Source organism: Brachyhypopomus gauderio, chromosome 6 (genome assembly GCF_052324685.1).
Source record: "Brachyhypopomus gauderio isolate BG-103 chromosome 6, BGAUD_0.2, whole genome shotgun sequence".
NCBI lineage: Eukaryota > Metazoa > Chordata > Actinopteri > Gymnotiformes > Hypopomidae > Brachyhypopomus > Brachyhypopomus gauderio.
This window is the reverse complement of record NC_135216.1, coordinates 31,083,053-31,103,410: the sequence shown is the minus strand read 5'-3', so window position 1 is coordinate 31,103,410 and position 20,358 is coordinate 31,083,053. Positions and strand designations below refer to the sequence as shown.

The window sequence follows — 20,358 nt, the reverse complement described above, 5'->3', positions numbered from 1 at the left end:
AAGAATTTGTGTGGATCTAAAAAAAACTCAACAAAAATGTGATACGTGAAAAGTTTATCTTACCTACCTTGGATGATATCATGCCCAAGCTAGCGAAGAGTACTGTGTTCTCCAGCCTAGACACAGAGAGCGGATTCTGGCAAATTCCTCTAGAAGAGAACAGTGCACATCTGACCACCTTCATCACGCCCCTTGGCAGATACTGTTTTAAGCGGCTACCATTTGGGATCACATCAGCGCCCAAGATCTTTCAACAAAAGATGTCTGATCTGCTGCATGGGCATGAGGGGACAGTCATGGACATGGACAACATTTTGGTTTTCGGAGAAACACAGGAAATACACGACCAGAGGCTAAAGCAAGTCATGGAGACCATCACTGCCACAGGTCTACGACTCAACAAAGACAAATGCAAGCTTAGCCGACCAGAGCTGAACATCCTGGGATAGGTTGTGACCAAAGACGGCATAGCACCTAATCAAGAGAGGGTCAAAGCCATAACTACAATGGAACCACCACAGAGCGTGAGTGAGCTGAGATGGCTACTTGGTATGGTGAACTACATAGGCCGTTACCTACCAAACCTTTCCATGGTCTTACAGCCACTCAACGAGCTACTCAAGACTGAGCGTGATTGGTGCTGGGGTCCACAGCAAGACAGAGCATTCACAGAAGTGAAACGGCTAATTTCATCAGCACCCGTCTTGGAGTTCTTTGATCCGGCGAAGCCAACCGTCGTCAGTGCAGACGCAAGCAGTTACGGGCTTAGAGGAGTCCTCCTGCAGAGCCATGATGGAGTCCTGAAGCCTGTTGCGTTCTGTTCATGTACGTTGACTGATGCAGAGAAGAGATACGCGCAGATCGAAAAAGTGCCTTGCTGGAGTGTGGGCTTCTGAGCGTTTCTACCAGTATCTTTGTGGTTTAGAGAGATACAAGCTGCTTACAGACCACAAACCACTGGTAACTCTAATCAACTCGAAAGACCTTGACACCACACCAATTAGTTGTCAGCGCATGCTTATCAGGTTAATGAAGTATAATCCAGTCGCAGAATATGTTCCAGGCAAACACTTAATGGTCGCAGACGCCCTATCTAGGCAGCCCATGGCGGACACCGATCCAGGTGACCTAGAGGAGCTTATGACGGATAACGGCCCTCAGTTTTCAGCCGAACAGTTCAGAAACTTTACAGCTGAGTACGACTTCCAGCACGTTACATCAAGCCCTTATTTCCCACAATCCAACGGCATGGCCGAACGAGCTGTGAAGATGGCAAAGTGGATTCTCAAGCAAGACAACCCCCATCTAGCCCTACTGAGCTATCGCTCAACACCAACAGAGCCAACTAGGCAAAGTCCCACCAAGTTGCTAATGGGTCGAGAAATTCGCACAACACTCCCTGTACTCAGAGAGCCTGCGGTCAATGTGGCCAAATCTAGCAGCCGTCAAGAAAAATGACGCGAAAGCTAAACAGTCCTATGAAAAGTACTACAACCGCAGGTACTCTGCCAAGCCTCTACCATCACTCTCCATCGGCGATAAAGTCAGATTGAAGATCGACGGAGAAAAGGCTTGGACAACACCAGCAACCGTGCAGTGTCAGGAGGCTGCGCCACGTTCCTTCACACTGGAGACGGAGCGAGGCGACATACCGCGACAGAACCAGCGCCACATCGAGTTGGTCAACCAGGAGCTGCCATCACCGCAAAAGATGGATGTTCCTCAGCCGACGGATCAAGATGGACAGCGTGAGCCAGTTGAGCAGGGCTTAATCACCACCAGTGCTCCTGCTGACACCCCTGTTTCCCCTGAACATCCAACTCCAGTTGTCACCAGGTTTGGTCGGACTGTTATGCAAGTTAGTTGAGATGATGAACAAAAAGAATAAAATCCCTCCTCATCTCAAGGGTACTGTGGTAGTCTACCCACACCCTTAGTTACTGTTGTTAGAAAAAAAAGAAACTTTGTAAGAATGTGTTTTGTTGGATATATGGAAGATTTTGTTTACAAGTGATAACTAAGATAAGTGGATGTACAAGAGTAAACATATAGTTAAAAGTTATGCCAACAGTTAATGTTTGTATAGTATATGCCTACTATATTTGAAAAGGGGGGGAGATGTCATACTGCGCATGCGTGACTCGAGTTCGATGACGCACGTGGCGCGAGATATGAATGTCAGTCTAGCAGTCTGTGTGAGTCATGTCAACATGTAGTGTGAGTGTTCAATAAACTACACATTAGAAATATACTGTCGTCCACCTCGCGTTACTTGAAGTAAACGCCACAATAACCACCAAACTATGCGCAATACCGCGTACCTACCTACGGATAAGTGCTGCTCCAGCACAACCAGGTTACAGAAGTGATAAGCCGCAGTGAAGCCACTACAAACAGCTACAATATTTTAGAGAGCACTGCACTAATGCACCGTCAAGACAGAATGGAGGAGAGAAGCTTGCATAGACCAGCACACCTGCACAGGGACATTACCCATTAATGTGAAACCCCAACCCCAAAGTAACACCACCTTTAGAAGCAACCTACCATTCAATGACTCTCAGCCCAGTCACAACAGACCACAACAGAGTGAAGATATGCCTACCCCCAGCACCACCGTACATATATATATGCTAAAGCTAGTGTTGCACGGTATACCGATACTAGAGTATTTTCGCGATACTTCATCATTAAAACGGTACTATACCCAATTTGCTTAGTATCGTTGCTATAGGACTGAGTGCGTTTTTTAAAAAGAGCAGTATTTCCAAAGAGTGCCACACGGGGGCAGTGTGCGCGTACAGCAGTGCAGCGCTTGCCCGCTCTTTGCAGAATAAGAAGAAAACGTGTAGGATGGCTGCTAATACAAGCAATATTGCGGACTGTCCTCAGCTTGTTGAAAAACTACACGCACAAAGCGAAATATGGAATTATTTTGCGTACATTTCAGACATTCATGGCAACCCTGTGGACACATCAAAACCAGTCTGCAAACGGTGCTTTAAAGCTGTACCAACCAAAGGAGCCAATCGATTCTTTTTACATAAAATGCGCTTTTGTTTGACCCACCCAAGCTGCCGTAATGCACAGAACAGATTGTAATGCTAAAATGGCAGCTAAAGCAAACGCAGTGTGTTCGCAGGAAAGCAGCAGAAGTGCTGTGTGGAAATACTTTGGATTCGAAACAGATACAGATGGAAAACCGAAGGACATGAACAAGCCAGTTTGCAGGCGGTGCTTTCGGAACATTTCAACGAAGGGCGCTAAAGCCTGGTTTATACTTGATGCGACGCGAGCAGTGCGAGGGTCCGCGCGGTGAAAATTATGTAATCGCGGTGGCCTCGCGCGCTGTCGACTCGCGAGGTCATGCACCTCTCGAATTTTGTAACTTAGCGCGCGCCGCAGCGCAATGAACGTCATGTTTGCAGGGTTCATACACCTTTACAAGGTGGAATTAAAACACTTGTACGTCACTTTGAAGGTCCATTTCAATATTTCCCAGCACGTTAAACTTTAGTTAAATATTTACACATATACTCGAAATTATTTGCTTTTTATCACATTATTTAATTGTTGTTTATTTTCAAAACGCCCAATCTTAACGTCTTCACGTTCTCTCATGTTTCGTCCTGGAATATCAAGAGGCTCGTATTTGTTAATGTAATACAAGAGAACTGTTCAGTCAGACAGCTATTTGTTTCAAGCATTTTCAAGCACTTTAATATAAATTCCAGCAATTTTCAAACCTGAAACACAAAGCAACATTAAAATTCGTCAGGTAAATGTTCCTTCCCCTGTTTTTGAGGGGTGTTTCTTTATACTACCACATATCGTTTCGGAGAACACTGCAAAGAATGTGAGACGCGGGAAGTTTAAATGCCTCCACCGTTCGAGCATAGTTGCGCGAGGTGTGCGGACGTGCACGCTACGGTCACTCGCGAAGGTATAAACCTAGCTTAACACAACGAATCTGGCCAAACACCTGAAGGCACGCAGATTTGTACAAAACATTTCAAGAGGTTGGTGATTATTCCCATTTCTAGTATTATAGCATACAAAATTATGTGTCGGATTATGGTATCCTAGCAAATGTTTATCATATTCTTGGTTTAAGAGCCGTAAGTGGGACAGCATACAGGGTGGAAGAAAAAGAGTGATCGTACTACAACGGATCAATCATCTATGAATACTGAACTCTACTCTAATTCTGAAGTTTTAGTTACTTAAAGTTAAAGTTACTTAAAGTTGTTTAAAGTTTACTTAAAATACACTTTTTGCACTAGCCTTTTTTAACTTCTAAATGTGAATTCCAGAGTGCACTACTATTTGTGTTAATTTATATTAATGTGCAATTATTTATTTTTCTGTTTTAATGTGGTAGGGAGTACACCTTTTATTTATTTGACATTTGTGAAACAAAATACAATATGCATTTGTTTGTTTATAAAAAATAAATAAAAAGCCTTTAAAACGGAAATGAGCACAGTATCTGACTTTGGTATCGAATTTAAATACTTTTTAAAGTATTGTATCGAAGTTGTAATTCTTAGTATCGTGACAACACTAGCTAAAGCTAACGCCCACTCTTAATTGTATCCACCTGGTGCATACATAAAGGGGAGGGAGAAGGGAAGGGAAACAACACATCACCTTGACTTTGGTTGCCGTCAAGACTCGCAACCCACTCGTAGCCAGGCACGGGATTCACCCGTTACACTTTACAGATTTCTCTGAGCGGTTACCAACTGGATCAGCATACCGGAGAGCAGCCGTGCGTCATCAGTCTTCCACATGTTGGGGCTGAAGTGCAATTGTCTCGATTTCCCCTTGTTAACATGTAGATTTAGACTCTGCTGTTGGTCTTGTCCTTTGTGAGATGACTCTCTCTGTGTGATCTTCTCTACATTTCTGGATATGCCTTGCCTCACTTACTGAACAAAATGGATGTTGTATCCAGGGTGGGACATTAGCACCCACCAATGGGCAAATGCGGGTAAATTTATGAAGTGGCGGGTAAGTTTGATCACAAGCCACAGTGGCGGGTTAACAATGTGGACAGGAGAGGCAGAGAGTGTTTGATGTAGTAACACAGCTGGCCTGTCGGGGGCAGCAATACACCTGTGCACCAAATGCCATTAGCAGTAGAAGAACCGGAAACCTGATTTGGACTCCACAACCTCATAATTGAACGTAATTTCCTGTAAGTCTTATGGCATGCATGCTTAAGGTTGGTCTATGTCTCTACAATTGTGCCTAAAACCTATGTCTGTGTATCTATAATTGTGTCTATACCCTATGTCTATCTGGCTATAATTGTGTCTACACCCCATGTCTGTGTATCTATGATTGTGTCTATACCCTAAGTCTATGTATCTATAATTGTGTCTATACCCCATGTCTGTGTATCTATAATTGTGTCTATACCCTATGTCTATCTGTCTATAATTGTGTCTATACCCTATGTCTATCTGTCTATAATTGTGTCTATACCCTATGTCTATCTATAATTGTGTCTATACCCCATGTCTGTGTATCTATAATTGTGTCTATACCATCTATAATTGTGTCTACACCCCATGTCTATGTATCTATGATTGTGTCTATACCCTAAGTCTATGTATCTATAATTGTGTCTATACCCCATGTCTGTCTATAATTGTGTCTATACCCTATGTCTGTGTATCTATAATTGTGTCTATACCACGTCTGTGTATCTATAATTGTGTCTATACCCTATGTCTATCTGTCTATAATTGTGTCTATACCCTATGTCTATCTGTCTATAATTGTGTCTATACCCTATGTCTATCTATAATTGTGTCTATACCCCATGTCTGTGTATCTATAATTGTGTCTATACCATCTATAATTGTGTCTACACCCCATGTCTATGTATCTATGATTGTGTCTATACCCTAAGTCTATGTATCTATAATTGTGTCTATACCCCATGTCTGTCTATAATTGTGTCTATACCCCATGTCTGTGTATCTATAATTGTGTCTATACCACGTCTGTGTATCTATAATTGTGTCTATACCCTATGTCTATCCATCTATAATTGTGTCTATACCCCTTTTGCAGTTGTGCAGTTTTACAGTGAATACTGCCTCTTTTTCTGTGAACTACAGTGAAGGTATTGTGTGTAAGAGGTTAGTTTAGTTACAGGTGGTCATATGTACACAGTTCCATTGGTGTTGTAGTTGTAACAGTTTCCCCTCCTTGTTTGTTCTGGTTTGTATTGAGTCCCTACCTTGTCTCTGTAAGGGTGTGTGGTAAGCAGAGGCAATAAGGGGGTATCAAAGAGGGCCAAGTGACGAATGAGACATTTCATAAAAACACAAGTAAACATAAACACACACACATCCACATGATCAGCCCAGAACACAAAGTGGTTATCACGACAGTGTTTAATGTGATAGAACAGAAAGACAAAATAAAGATTGGACAAAATTTTTTCTCACAAAATTCAAACTCAAGTTCCACACAAGTTCAAAACAATGTAATTCAATCATTATTTTTAATAATCACTTTTGGAGGTTATATATATTTTTTTATAAAGTTGCAGTAAATACACAGTCTAACCTTTCAGTAGCTACTCATAATTATGCCTACAATGGTGTATTCAGTGCTGATTTTACCACTAAGGAAAATGATGTCACTAGGTGGCACTGTAGATCTCTAACAGGAAAACAGGTAAATTAGTTGAAAAATCTCAACGAGGTCATGTCATAGAAAAATGATTTTGGGAAATAGTTTTGAGACAGCCACAAGTAACATGATGTTTAGGAAATAACATCTCAACATCACAACCTGTGAGTTACAATTCCTGGTGTCTCTGTATAAAGGGCTATTGAAGAGAAATAGGCAGTTAGTCTCTGTTGTGAGAATAGAAATGTTCTTTCTTTCTGGGTCATTTTTGACAATAATACTTAAAATTATGGACTTGGACCTAGATTTACTACTGTCTTCAACATTGTCATTTACATTTATAGTCATATCTACCTATAATAACCAAGCGTAACTCAGCCAAGAGAAAGAAAATCCAGAAAGATCAAAACTGTCCTCCTCAAACCCCAAATCACCACAGAAGGCCATTACTGATAATATGTGTAAGTAATTGAAACTTTAAAAATGGATGCTTATTTGAAAAATTTGTAATATTACTAAAAAGGTACTTGATAATAGAAATAGTTACTAGAAAACATATTTCAGCCATACCCTTGGCCTAATGTCTTGGGTAGGAATCCTTTTTACTCAATAAAAAAAAAAACTGTCATGATGTTGTGAAACACTTAAAGTAGATGCATGCCATCAATACAGCCATAATGATCACCAAAATAAAACAGGAAGAATTATAAGAATGGCTAAAGTGTCAAGGAATTTTACAGTATGACAATGGTCATAATAGTGCTACATTCCACATGGTTTTTTTTGTATGCATGAATCTGTGGTTCATTTTCAAGTTATTAAAGTTTTTGTACTGTACAAGCATAAAAATGTCTATTTGCTTGTTCTTTTGTTGTCACTTCACTGTATTTTACAGAGGCATGTGTTGAAGGATGTGTTGCATTTTCCTTTAATTTTTCCTTTTCCTATTATCAGAATCAGAATCAGTTTTATTTGTCATACTTTGCACTACGAAATTACGTCCCCCCGGGCCCACAGTTAAAGCACCAGGAACCCAGAGTCGAGTCAGCCGCAGCATGTACACGCGCCACCAGGACTCCACAGGGTGGGGAGAAACATAGAGAGATAACATTAGGAGGAGACAAAAAAAATATGACCACAGATTATTCTCACAAACAGGACAACAGTCTGTGTGCATGCAAAAAATCCCCATAGCACATACAGCATTGATAACACAGACAGTAAGCAGTGAGAGGCGTGATCCATTCAGAGAGGGAGGGGGGGCAGAAGCCTGGCACAGAGTTTTTGTGTCAAAGTTCGCGGTGGAAGGCGAGAGCCATCTCTGACAGTCTCTGTGTGGGGGTAGGAGCAGGTAACCAAGACAACAACCTTCTGTGAGAAATTTGTTTGGGCGCCAATGCAGATAAGAAGAATGAAGAATTTTAGCAAGGAGCTCGTCCTTGAGCGTTTTGAGCACAAACTCCTCTTAAAGCTGGCTGTCTCCTAACTGATCCAACTTCGCACGTAGAGCATTGATACCATCCACGATCGTCTCCAAGCTTTTTCCAACAGTCACAGTCTGTGTTCCAACAGCTCTACCCACCGCATCAATCATGTGGGGCACTTGACGTGGACGCTCAATAGCTGACTCCAATCAATTTTCCAATACACAAGGGCAACACCTGATCCAATCAGCAGAGCCATCGCGATCAAAGTTCCAAATAAGAACACGTCCTCAACATCTTCCAGGGAGAGAGGCGCAAAGACACATATTACACCAGGTCCCCCATGAGTCATGCACATATCCAGATGAGAACGTACCGTCCGGGCATGTGGGTTCTCCCGCACCATGACTTCTTGTGGAAAAAATAGTGTCAATTGCGTTGAGAGACCACCTGATCAAATGCATTTTCTTGTTAAAATTCGAAGAGCAGCGTCAGGTTACTAAGACAAGACAGAGAATCTAAGATGAGCAGGCAAGCGGGAGGGAGTGCAGGAGCAGAGATAAAGTGCGACCGCCTCTCTTGAAAGCCGGAAGAAGAATGATGTATAATGTGTAATGTAATATTTATATACATCCAATTAAATGTATAAGTCTAAACTCCCAACAGCATCCTCCTTTGTGTACTTTCTCCATTCATCAGGAATCTGACCATGGCCCTGAAATGTTTTTTTATAATGATTCTCCAGATCTTTCTGGAATCTGCACACAAACCACTTCCAGTATGGCAACTCAGAGTTATCTGGTGTGATGCTCCACTTAGCAAACGTGTCACCTGCTGTTCTGTATTGTTTGTAGGGTACTGTCCAATCTGATTTATTGGGGTAAAACTGTCTATCACTTTGCACAACAGTTGTGCAGAAATCAGCACAGAGATTTGTTGTACCTCTGGTACTGAATCCACTGACTCCATTTACTCTGTGGAAAGGGACGCTGTGGTCTCCATCATGGTCCTCCATCGTGTTGGTGCAGATGGCATAACAGAATGGACACTGTTCCCAGCAGCACCTGCAGAAGTGCTCAATCAGGATCTCATCGGGCTTGTTCCTAAAGTTCTCCATTTTAATGTCTTTTACACTGTTAAATTTCTTGTGTTGCTTTGACATCATATTTCTGAGACCATCACTTATAATCTTCCCAAGAAAATCAAAGTCTGTGATTTCCTTGTAATCCACACAGATTATCTCTTTACAGCTCAGCTCATCTGTCAGTGAATTTGAAAACCTTCTCAGCCACATGTGTGCATCACCAGAGTTCTTCTTGGTATCTTCAGTTGCGATGTGCACAGAGTTAATGACTCTCTGTTCTTTGTCTTTCAGATTTCCTTTGAAAAGTTTCAGAACCAAGTTGCCATTTTGGGTAATGTACTGATTAAACTTTTCTTCAATGAAATGCTGGAAGTGTTGTTGGGGAAAATGAATGTATTCTACATACTCCTCAAAGTCTTCCTCCTCTGCAAGGGATTTCAGAATATGTTTCTCAAGATTTGACCTATTGCCATTAAGTGCTGGCATGTTTGACCTCATCTGTGTGGTCAGATCTAGAGCGGTTTTATTGTACACCGCTTGCAGGATAGATGACTCAAGATTGCTGCAGAGAAGTTCACCAAACACTGCTGTGGCTGTAGCCCCTCTGCAGTAGTTTCTGAACACAGTGTAATACTGAGGTTTCTGCTTTTCCAGATACAGTCTTGGATCATTTGTGTCTCTGAACCCTTTGTGGAGCTCAGTGAATCTGTGTTTTGCAAGGTCACACACATGGAGGCAGAGATCCAGGGTGAATTCCTTCTTGAGTTTAAACCTTTTATTTTCAGCTTGATACCACTTCACTCTGTGTTTGACATGGTCTGTTAGTTCTTGAATATAGCTGTCTTTGTATCCTAGTTTTGCAATTTTCATGTTTTTGATCATTCCCTCAGTTTCTTGAATGATTTGTTTTGTCAGATATTTCAATTGCATGTGATCTTGTAGATTTTTCACAGACTGAGATTCTTTCTGCTGGTTGTTTCCGTCTCTAAACACCGCAGTGACGGTGTTCCAGACTGACACTAATGCGGGTGTTCTTGCCATTTCTCCTTTTTTGTGTTCACTTTTTTCACAAAGCTCTTCATGCTTTTTCAAAATAATGTAATGAGAAAAACTTTCCAGTTTATCCATATTTGTGTAGTTTTTCTGAACTAGTCGTTCATAAACTAAAGCCTCCTCATTGCTGCTAGATATAAACTGTATGGCATCGTTCCAAACATCTATGGTTTTCTCTGAAGGTGTGTCTTGCGTGAGTTCAGTGACCCATTTATCCCACACTTTGTCAAACTCTTGTTTGAGAACTTTTTCATTTTTTTCTGTACCTTTTAGTTTCAGAGCAAGTACTTTGCTCATATTGAAAAGTTTTTCATGATACTCTTTCTTGTTGTTTTTGAACTTCTCTCGTGCATTTCGCTGTTGAATCACTTCATTCAGTTTTGTTTTTGTCTCTTTAATAAGGTGTTCAACAAGATGTTTAATTTTGTTTTCACATCTCACTTGCCACTGAATTAAAATTTCTTTATCTCCCTCTTCTTCAAAGTACAGCTTCATAGATTTATTCACTTCTTCTCTGGTTGTTTTTACATGTGCATAAAGGTCTTTTTCCTCAATCTTTTCCAGTTTTCCATTTTCAATTCTGTTGTGCATTTTTTCTTCAATGTCTAACATGGTTCTCCTGAGGGACCAGGTCCATTTTCCAAACTCTGTTTCCAGTTTTCGGTAGACTGCAATTTCCAAGGTGTTTTTGAAGCTAAATACAAAGTTCTCATTCAACAACGCATTCCAAAGATCACTGAATCTTGCTTTAAACTGTGAGAGTGTGATGGCTTGTGACTTCATAGATTTTTTGAAAATGGCATTCTTCAGCTCCTGAACATTTCTGCTGTAGCATGGGTTTGGTGGAGCCATGGGTGGACTGCCCTCCCACAGCTGTGCGAAGTACTGCACATCCTCTTGTACATTGAACGCGATGACATCACTGAAACACTCAGCGTGACTGTCTTCTTCTTTGGCTGCCAGTTTTGTCATCTCATCCAGTTTCTCCTGCAAGCGTCTCCTTCCTTCCATGTTCTTCTCTCCAGCTGTAATATCTCCAACATTTTGATGTATAAACATGCAGCTTGGTCTCAGTCTGACCTTCTTCATTCTCAGGAAGGCCTGAACTACAATCTGAAGGATGTCCTGCATCTCAGCAGGGTTCTCTCCAAAAATGTTGACCAAGGTCATATTTCCAAGACCTATGACAAATGTGGCAAGTTCATTATCGTGATTCCTGGTAGATTTCCCTGCAAGCTCAAGTGCTCTGAGACCTTCAGTGTCAACAACTAGAATGTAGTCAAACTTCAGCTCTGCCTTCATCTCCTCTGACACTTTGACCAGCTGCATGAAGGCTCCTCTGGTGCACCTGCCTGCACTGACTGCAAACTGGAGTCCAAACATGGCATTGAGCATGGTGGATTTACCAGAGCTCTGGATCCCCAACACTGACAGCACAAACACTCTCTGGTCTCCCAGGATCTTGATGAGTTCATCTAGAACTGCTGAAACCCAGACCAGAGGAACATGAGCAGCATCTCCATCCATCAACTCCAATGGAAGCCCAGATTTGATGAGATCTGCAGCAAGTTTAGGAAAAAAAGACAGATCTTCATATATGTAATCTTTCTTGTGTGCTTGAACAGATCGAAATGACTCATATATCTGGCCCATCTCTCTGAATATGTGCTCCAAACCAAAGGTTGCTGCCTTCAGTTTTTCTGAAATTTCCTCAAGTTGCGTTTGGGAATGTATCATTTTGTCTGACTTGTCGTGCTTCTTTTTCAGGGCTAAAACCTTTGTCCACTTTTCATCATATTCATGATGAAGTGCAGAGAGATCATCTGTAGTGCAGTTGTCTAAGAAAATACCAAGCCATTTCAGAAAATAAGACTTTTCATTCTCTTCCAGACATATCAATGTGTATATTAACTTCTTCATGAGGCCAGACAGTCCATAGTTGTGCTGCTGTTCACGAATTCGCTTCATTTCTGTTTGTTTTTTGCTCTTCTGCATTTCTAAGTTGTCTCCTTGAAGACGATATAGGTCTTTGTTTATCTCACACCAGTCATGCCACAGTTTTCCCTGACAGGGCAGATGTTTCTCCTTTAGTTTGTAGAGCTCTTTTTCATTCAGGAATCTCATTATCTCCTCTGCTGCCTCCTTCCCTTTCTGGCATTCAGGTGCTTCCTCATCTGTAGTAATAACTTTGATTTTGCACAAATGTTTAAGGCTGAAAGTAGATGGTGATTTGCAAAGACAGTCTTTAATAGTTTTTCTGAGTTCTTTAGTAACATCTGATTGATTTCTGTCTTTAAGTCCAATTCTGTATTTTCCAGTCTTTGTCCCAGAGACACCAGAGTCATCTTCAGAAAATAGACAGATTAGTGATTTGGGGCCTTTCCAGAGTTTCTGGAGTATCTCCATATATTCCTGTTTTTTACTATCAGCTAACAGTACAACATTTACAGACGACATTTCAGTCAGAATCTCCAACTGGTCCTTATTAGTTTCTACATCACCATGTAGATTACAGAACGCTACACAGTCAGGGAAATGATCAGTGCTTTTCCCAGATGGGAGGTACCAGGCGATCTCCACCACTCCATCCATCAGTAGACGGGTTCTGCTGCTGCCTGGACAATGTCTGTGGAAGAATGTGTTGTGTTTTTCATTGATCAAACTGTTCATCAGCTGAGACTTGGATGAGGACACAGAGCCAAGCCTGAAGAACGCCACCATTGGAGTTTCTGCCTGGTAAATTGGCTTTGTTTTGTTGCTAGACTTGCCAGAGTCTGTGATTTTCCAGCTCTTACAGACTTGTTGAAATGTCCACAGAGGAAACTCAATCTTTCTGGTGAAGGGATCAGGCACTAACAGAGGCAGAGCATACTGACACTGAGACAGTTTGGTCACTATGAGTTGCTTTAGGAAGCTGTCTGAGCAGTGAAACGCTGCCATCTGGACATCCATAGAGTGAATAGGATGTTTATGGCTTCCTTCTTCAAAATTCAATGACTTTTTGAAGAAAAACTCATCAAATTCATCACAGTCATCTTTATATTCTATACTGAGGACAGCCTCATCTGTATTATTAGAGACTTCTTCTGTAGTAATGTATCTAGCTCTGTAGTCCATCATCAAAAGCCTTTGTAAGAAAACACCAGCTATGTCTTCCTCCACAGAGGGCTCTTCAGAACGCAAAGAAAGATTAGTTACTTGAAGAATATCTGAAGTCTTCATTTTGTTTTGATACTTTCCCTTGAGATTAAGTCGAACAAAGAGTTGCTCTGGGTTTGGGTTTTCTTCACTTTTTGTTAATTCTCTCATGTCAAGCCCTGGTGTTCTTCCCTGTAAAATAAATTACAAATTTCAATTACACATTGCACCTTTTGTTTGCCTAATGCAAGCAATTAAAACATGTATTTACATTTTTTTACTTCCTTTATTTTATACATTTTGTCTCTACTTTGCATCTAATGTTTTTTTACTTTTAGACTCCAACAGTAATGGAGAATTTGTTCTAACTTTAAGAAATATAGTTTTAATAATAGTTTAAGAAGAGAGTCATCAGAAAATTTTAATGAAGTCCAATCACTCCTCATAATCAATATGAGCTGTAGCATCATACTGATCTAGGCACAGTTTGAGGAATGTTCTCACTGCAGTTGTGAATGGAGTTCTGACAATTATGTATGATGTACATCCAGAACAAACTGCTCTGCAGTACATTAACTTCACAGGATGTGTTGCCATAATAACCCGTCTAGGCTTTCAGCGTTTGTAACTGTGCCTCTCTTAGCAATTCCTCCTCTGGCCAGCAGAGGTCCTCCTCCCTGGAGTTCTAACACATGGAGTTCTTCACAATAACTACCATTATTACACAACAGTCAACCTTCTTACAAGTGGTCTTTTGTACTGTGTTTCTTCTCTTATCCTCTTGTGCCTCTTTTATCTCTTTTTGGCTCTTGGTTTTTCAGACCCTCTTCTGCCCTGGACTCTGATTTGGGTCTTTCCTTATATCACTAGACCTGCAGATGGATCCATCACTACTCCCCAAGTCTCATTTGTTACAGTCTTGTCCCCCAGTTATCTGGTTGTGTAATTATATATCGTCTTCCAGTCTTTATTGGACATTTGTAAATTACCTGCCAAGTTACCACATTCCTCCGTGTGCTTTGCTGTGTATGCACTACATTTTGTTTCACTGTTTTCTCGTTGTGTCTCTGAATCTTGGGCTTGAATTATAATTTTTGTCTAGGTACATAGTTCTAACAGGTAGACACTACATGCAGCTTTAAGTGCCACCTAAATTGACTGGGTACAATGTGCTTATAATAATGATTGCTCTTATTTAAAAAAGCCTATACTACTATACTACCCAACTCTGAAAAATTCCCACCATTGCTCTAATATGTTGTTATGAATGACTTTAGAACATCCAGATACCTGTCCTCTTCCTGCTGTTTTTGCACTGGTGTATGTGATTTCCATCTTAACTCGCGGCTGGATAATTCTTTGATCTATGGAGAAAATGTGCAAAAAAAATTAAGTGAAAGAAACTGATTTACACAGAGTTAGACAGATCAGATTTAGTCAGATAGATCAGATGTATTCAGATTGTAACATGGTGGCTAGTCTGAGGTGAAGCTAGTCTGTTTCTCTCATACAGTGAGAAACAGAACTACACTTCCCAACAACAGAACTACACTTCCCAACAACAGCCAGGGGAAAGACTGGCTATCTCATTCAATGAGGCAAAAACAGGAATAAACTTCCCACCAAAAACAGTAGCCAAATGGAAAACAAAGAGTGAGTTGAACAAACTTTTCAACTTTTTGTTGAATGGAGAAACTGACTTGAGGAAAAAAAAAAAGCAATAGGAGGCCCGAGAGCAGGTCAGAAACCTCTACCCAAAGATACTGCCTGAGCTGTATGTCAGAACACTGACAACAATTCAGCAACCAGTGCCTTGGAGCGAGCCGCTTATAAGGGCTATCAAGCAGGTGTAGCCCTCTGGTGGCCAGTGGTGGTATGGTGCTAGTGTCAACCCTTTCACAGAAAGATCAGATTTAGTCAGATAGATCAGATTGTTCTTTATGTTATGTTAATGGCATTACTTGCTGTAATTTATTACTGAAGGAGACAATATGTCAGACAATATGTCAGACATAACACCTGATAGCCTGATTAGACTCACCTGTTCCTCCTAGCCACACCCACTTCCCAGCTATTCATATACACCTGCACTTCACTTCCCCATTGCGAAGTATTGCCAACAATGTTGTGTACCGAGCGTTATCTCTGCCTGTTGATTCTCCTGTGTACCGACCTCTGCCTGTTCCCTAGACCACATATCCTGCCTCGCCGTCAGGTACCTCGCGGACTCTGCCAACACATTACGACCGCGGACCGGATTGACTACTCCTATGTAGCTGCACAAGCTAACCCTCGTTCATCCATTACCAACTCGTGCATCACCGTTGTACCGATCTTTCAAAATAAAAGCATCTTGCTTCTGCACAAGGATCCCTCTCCGTTCGTTACTCTGTTACATCTCAATTCTTCAGAAATCCATTTTATCCTTAATGTCATTTTAAAGTAATTGCTAGCAACAACAAGGAATCTTAAAAATATTCTCACTAGTGAGCTTCAGTCCTGTGTGGTACATTTCAGCAGTGTAGCAGTGCTGGTTGTTCTCAGAGACCAGATGATCAATCTTCTCCACCAGTGTCCTCATCTCTGATTGGTTGTTCATGTTCCTGCAGCAGGTGTGATATCTGTCTCCACACTTCTTCAGCAGTTCTTCTAGAACACTGTTGTTCTTCAGGTCATCTATGATGGTGTCACAGTCCTCCTCTCTCTCATAAGTGAACAGAATCATCACATATGGTAGAACACTTTCACCAAACCTGCTCTGTAGCCACTCTAACCCCAGCTTATCAGCATCTGTTAACTGCTCCAGCTGTAGTACATAGATAAAAGCCTGGATGTTTTTCAAGTCTAATTGCCCAGAGACATGGTCCATGGGGTCTAGATACAGGTCTTCCTCATGTGAATCAAGCACGTTGATCACTGACATGATTCGCCCTGAAACGACTCTGGTTCTGGGAAAATGGGCCTGTTCTTTTGTGACTTGTTCTTGTCCAAAAAGTAGATTTTCACTTCCAGATGTGACAGCAGAGGAGTTTCCAAAGAGCACCACAGTGGGGACCTGAAGACCTGGGACAGAGCAGCAAACCAAGGACTTCAAACAACTACAGGGATCCACAACATCATGTGAACAAATTCAAACACTACATGAAAAATCCTTGTATTTTTTAACATATGTAATCATATGAACATTTGGTTTTCATTTGAAGAATACTAAAAGATGAAGTTAATATTCTGCATGTGTCATGGTCCGCACCTGACTCCTCCCTCGGGGCTGTGTGTGTGTGATTCCATGTGTGTGTGCGTGTATGTGTGTTAATTCATCATACTTGTCTCATTACCATTGTGTGTTGCACTTTTCCCTTGTTTATGTAACAGTATTCAGTGTGTGTCGATGTTGTGCCTGTCGCTGGTCTTTGTCGAAGCCCAGTCCCTGTAAGCGTGCTACATGTTAGGCTGTATTCATTGTTGCTAAGTGCTAACACACTGTTGAATAAACATTCGTATTTGGAAACCAAGGCCTCTGTCTCAACATCCTCCCTACCCCTTGTTACAGTATGTAAACCAGTAAAACTGAAACAAATGTCTTACAAATATTTGTAAATGTAATGAATGGAAAAAAACTTTTCTTCTGAGGAAAAAAAATATTGTGGGACTCTGAAGGAGCTGGTCTTTTAAAAATCTCAGACACAGTTTGATTTATTCCAGATTGCTGAACTGAATGGTGTCACAAGTCAGTTCCACAAGTGGAAGTTTGAAGCAGTGACCAACAACCAAACACACAAACTGGGTTAGTTTAAATACACAGAACTATGAACACAAACTACACTCAGGTAAAGGGAATTAATGATGGGTTGATAAGGGTGTAGAAACTGTGTGTGTGTGTGGGGGGGGGGGGGGTATAATCATTTGTGACTGACAAGTGATTGGTGTACAACAGCCATGCCAATGTTCTAGCATAATTTCCTAGAGGTTCTTATTAGACACATTATATTTATGTAACATGTATATTTCCTCATTACTTTAAAGTGTGTCAGATGGTATTAGAAGTTTCAGTTACCAGAGGGGTTATCAGTTGCTGGTTGGGTGTCCATCGCATCATCAGGTCCTGGATCTGACATGGCTTCAGCCTCCATTAGCAGAACACAGGGTCCTCTTAGCTCACTTTCACTAAATACTGAGACAAAAATTAAATATTTAAAACACATTTTAGAGTATTTTAGAGTATTTATGCTAATAAATAAAAGCTTAAGATGCATCGGTATTAACTGGCTTTATTAACTGGCATTACTGTCTTTATCAACTGGTATAACTGGCTTTATTCCTCTCCTTGTTGCTTTTCTCTCATTTTAATGTTAAGAATATGATTAAGGGCCTAAGTCTGGAATGATCAGAAATGAGCATATTACTACAAATACCATAAGACCACTTGTCTCCCGTGCTGACCAGATGCACTGCATTGGTGACATTCTGTTATATTGACTTGTTGTTGGGTTGAGGCCAAGGCTAAAATGTGTGTGTGTGTGTGTGTGTGTGTGTGTGTGTGTGTGTGTGTGTGTGTGTGTGTGTGTGTGTGTGTGTGTGTGTGTGTGTGTGGAGGAAAAGCTCCATTCTGATTGGCCAAAACGACGAAAACGAAAGAAGAAAGTGAAGATGTAGCGAACAGCACATTGCCACACCCACTGCAGACAAGCAATCTGAGTACAGCACATCAAATGACCACGCCCACACCACACAAGCTGCCTTGGGCGAACGCCGCATATGACCACGCCCACACCACACAAGCTGGCGCAACATGATGTTAATGGCACCGATGGCATTACTGTAACTGTGTTAAGGCCTAAACGAGTTATGCTAAATTTAGCCTAGAAGGTTAAGGCCACTGTTCACTCGGTTCAATGCAGCGTTGACAGCAAATTGAACAGAAAGTGAAATCACTTATCATAACTGAACTATCATAACGCCAATTATAAGAACTATCATAACAACTATCATAACGCCTATCATACGAACTATCATAACAACTAGCATAACGCCTATCATACGAACTACCATAACGCCTATCTTACGAACTATCATAACAACTATCATAACTATCATAACATCTATCTTAACGCCTAATTATCATAACAACTATCATAACGCCTATCATAACTATCATAACGCCTAACAAAATGCTATCGTAAGAAATGTTAATGGGCCCGTAAAATCTTTTAACACAATGATATCCTTCACATAGCTCTGACGTTAAAGTTGTTTCGCAACCAGACACAAATATAATCCTAATATTTCGTTAAATGTGCTTCCCAAATTAGTGCAGCCGTCCTATAGGCTACTTAAAAATGTGTTGACGTCCTCACGATTTATCACGAGTTTCTGATATTTCTTTCTAAACCAATGAGGTAGGCTATGACCTGAATAAATCGAACACCGCATTATTACTGCACTGGTAATTGTAGAATACAGTCAGGCAATAAACGAAATAAAGTGAACAGAGCCCGTTTACCTCCGCTTCCAGCGCCGACCCACGTCGCTATTAAACTGAAAGTATCCCAGTGTCCAAGAATATTTATTCACTGCGGTGGGCGAATCCTTCAAATCACGTGGTCATTCCTCTCCGGTGGGTGATTCTTTGAAACCACATGGCCGTTTCATTGCAGTGGGTGATTCTTTGAAATTGCATGGTTAATTTGAACTATCACACCATCAAAAACTAAATAAAATATTCTAAAATAAGGGGGGCAATTGCAGGAAAGGTTTGGGAACCACTGTTGTTATCAAGTCATTACATAATTAAGACTAATTTCATGATAGGAATTGTGGCTTTTACTACACTTAAATGACCAAAGTGATATTAACCGTAGCCCGTTATTTCTGAATTATACATAACATGATTATTATTTAAAGACTATATTCACTACACTGTGGCAACATCTTATTTCTGGATTACAAATTCAGTTTTTTCTTATCTGCTATAGATTATTGACTCTATTTTTGCGTTGACTCACTCGTGAACAGAAGCAGGAACAAGATAGTCTTGAAGTTCTAGTGTCATTAGAGATCCACAAAGCTGCGTGACCCCTGTACTGAGCAACAGCTCCAACCTTCACAACTTCAGTGGAGAAAAAGTAAAGGCCAGAAACCACAGCGTGCAGCGTCTGTGAAATCAAATGTATTGTCGCGTCCGTTTCAGAAAGGAGTCTGACAAGAGGAGCTCATTCTCAACAGCAAATGTCTTTTATTTACAATACACCACTCAATTCACCTCCAACCCGCTGCTCGTGCTGACAGCCACCTCACTCAGCCACATTCACATCACAGCGATGGTGTCAATTTCTACATATCAGACACTTCAGCATCCCCGAGCGTGCTTCCTATGTCTCCATAACTCTCAAAAGCAGAATAACTACAAATCATTTAACACATTAACAGTAATGTGTTAAATCTCCACACATTACCCAGCATCCTCTCTGATGAGGGCAGGGCCTGTCAGTCCGCATACCTTGCACCGTCACAGTATATTGATCATGATTAAATGAGTAATACCAGAAATTTGGAGGAGTTGAAGTCAATACATTTAATTCTTTACGTTAAGTTATGCTTCATTAAGTTTCATTAAGTTAAGCTTCATTAAGTTACAGAATGATGTTTCACAAAACTAACTTGCAAAATTAAGAAATTGTAGATAACATCACTCTAAAATGTTATTTATGTTGACTTTATATATAATGTGTATAAATTATATCATATGCTTTGAATCAGAAGCACTTTTTTTCTCCAGGATGTGACTTATATGACATTTATCTCAGCAAGTGCACCAACATCTCATGTGCAACATTCTAAAAACAACAGACAACTCCACTGTATTATGGGATAGAATGAAGCCTGATACATAGGATGCATTGGACATGTTTTACAGTGGGGAAAATAAGTATTTAGTCAGCCAATTGTGCCAACACTTAATTATAAAAAAAATTACAAGCACATGTTGAATGAAATTTTACATTTTATTTG

The 20,358-nt window shown here is 40.8% G+C and overlaps 1 protein-coding gene across 3 annotated transcripts; it reads right to left on the bottom strand.

Annotated features, from left to right (window-relative positions):
- Nucleotides 1-6,410: 6,410 nt before the first annotated feature.
- Nucleotides 6,411-18,946, bottom strand: LOC143517682 (interferon-induced very large GTPase 1-like). Of its 3 annotated transcripts, XM_077010423.1 has the most exons (6): nucleotides 18,851-18,870; nucleotides 17,405-17,521; nucleotides 16,686-16,777; nucleotides 15,835-16,413; nucleotides 14,641-14,714; nucleotides 6,411-13,542 (listed from the first exon to the last, which is right to left on the bottom strand). In XM_077010423.1, the coding sequence occupies exons 4-6, from the start codon at nucleotides 16,271-16,273 to the stop codon at nucleotides 8,713-8,715; spliced, it is 5,343 nt and encodes a 1,780-aa protein (XP_076866538.1). In that variant the 5' UTR covers nucleotides 16,274-16,413; nucleotides 16,686-16,777; nucleotides 17,405-17,521; nucleotides 18,851-18,870; the 3' UTR covers nucleotides 6,411-8,712. The 3 variants fall into 3 exon arrangements, with proteins under 3 accessions (XP_076866538.1, XP_076866536.1, XP_076866539.1); XM_077010421.1 differs by lacking the exon at nucleotides 16,686-16,777 and having other exon boundaries at nucleotides 18,851-18,946; XM_077010424.1 differs by lacking the exons at nucleotides 15,835-16,413; nucleotides 16,686-16,777 and having other exon boundaries at nucleotides 6,412-13,542; nucleotides 18,851-18,946.
- Between the last annotated feature and the right edge of the window lie 1,412 nt (nucleotides 18,947-20,358).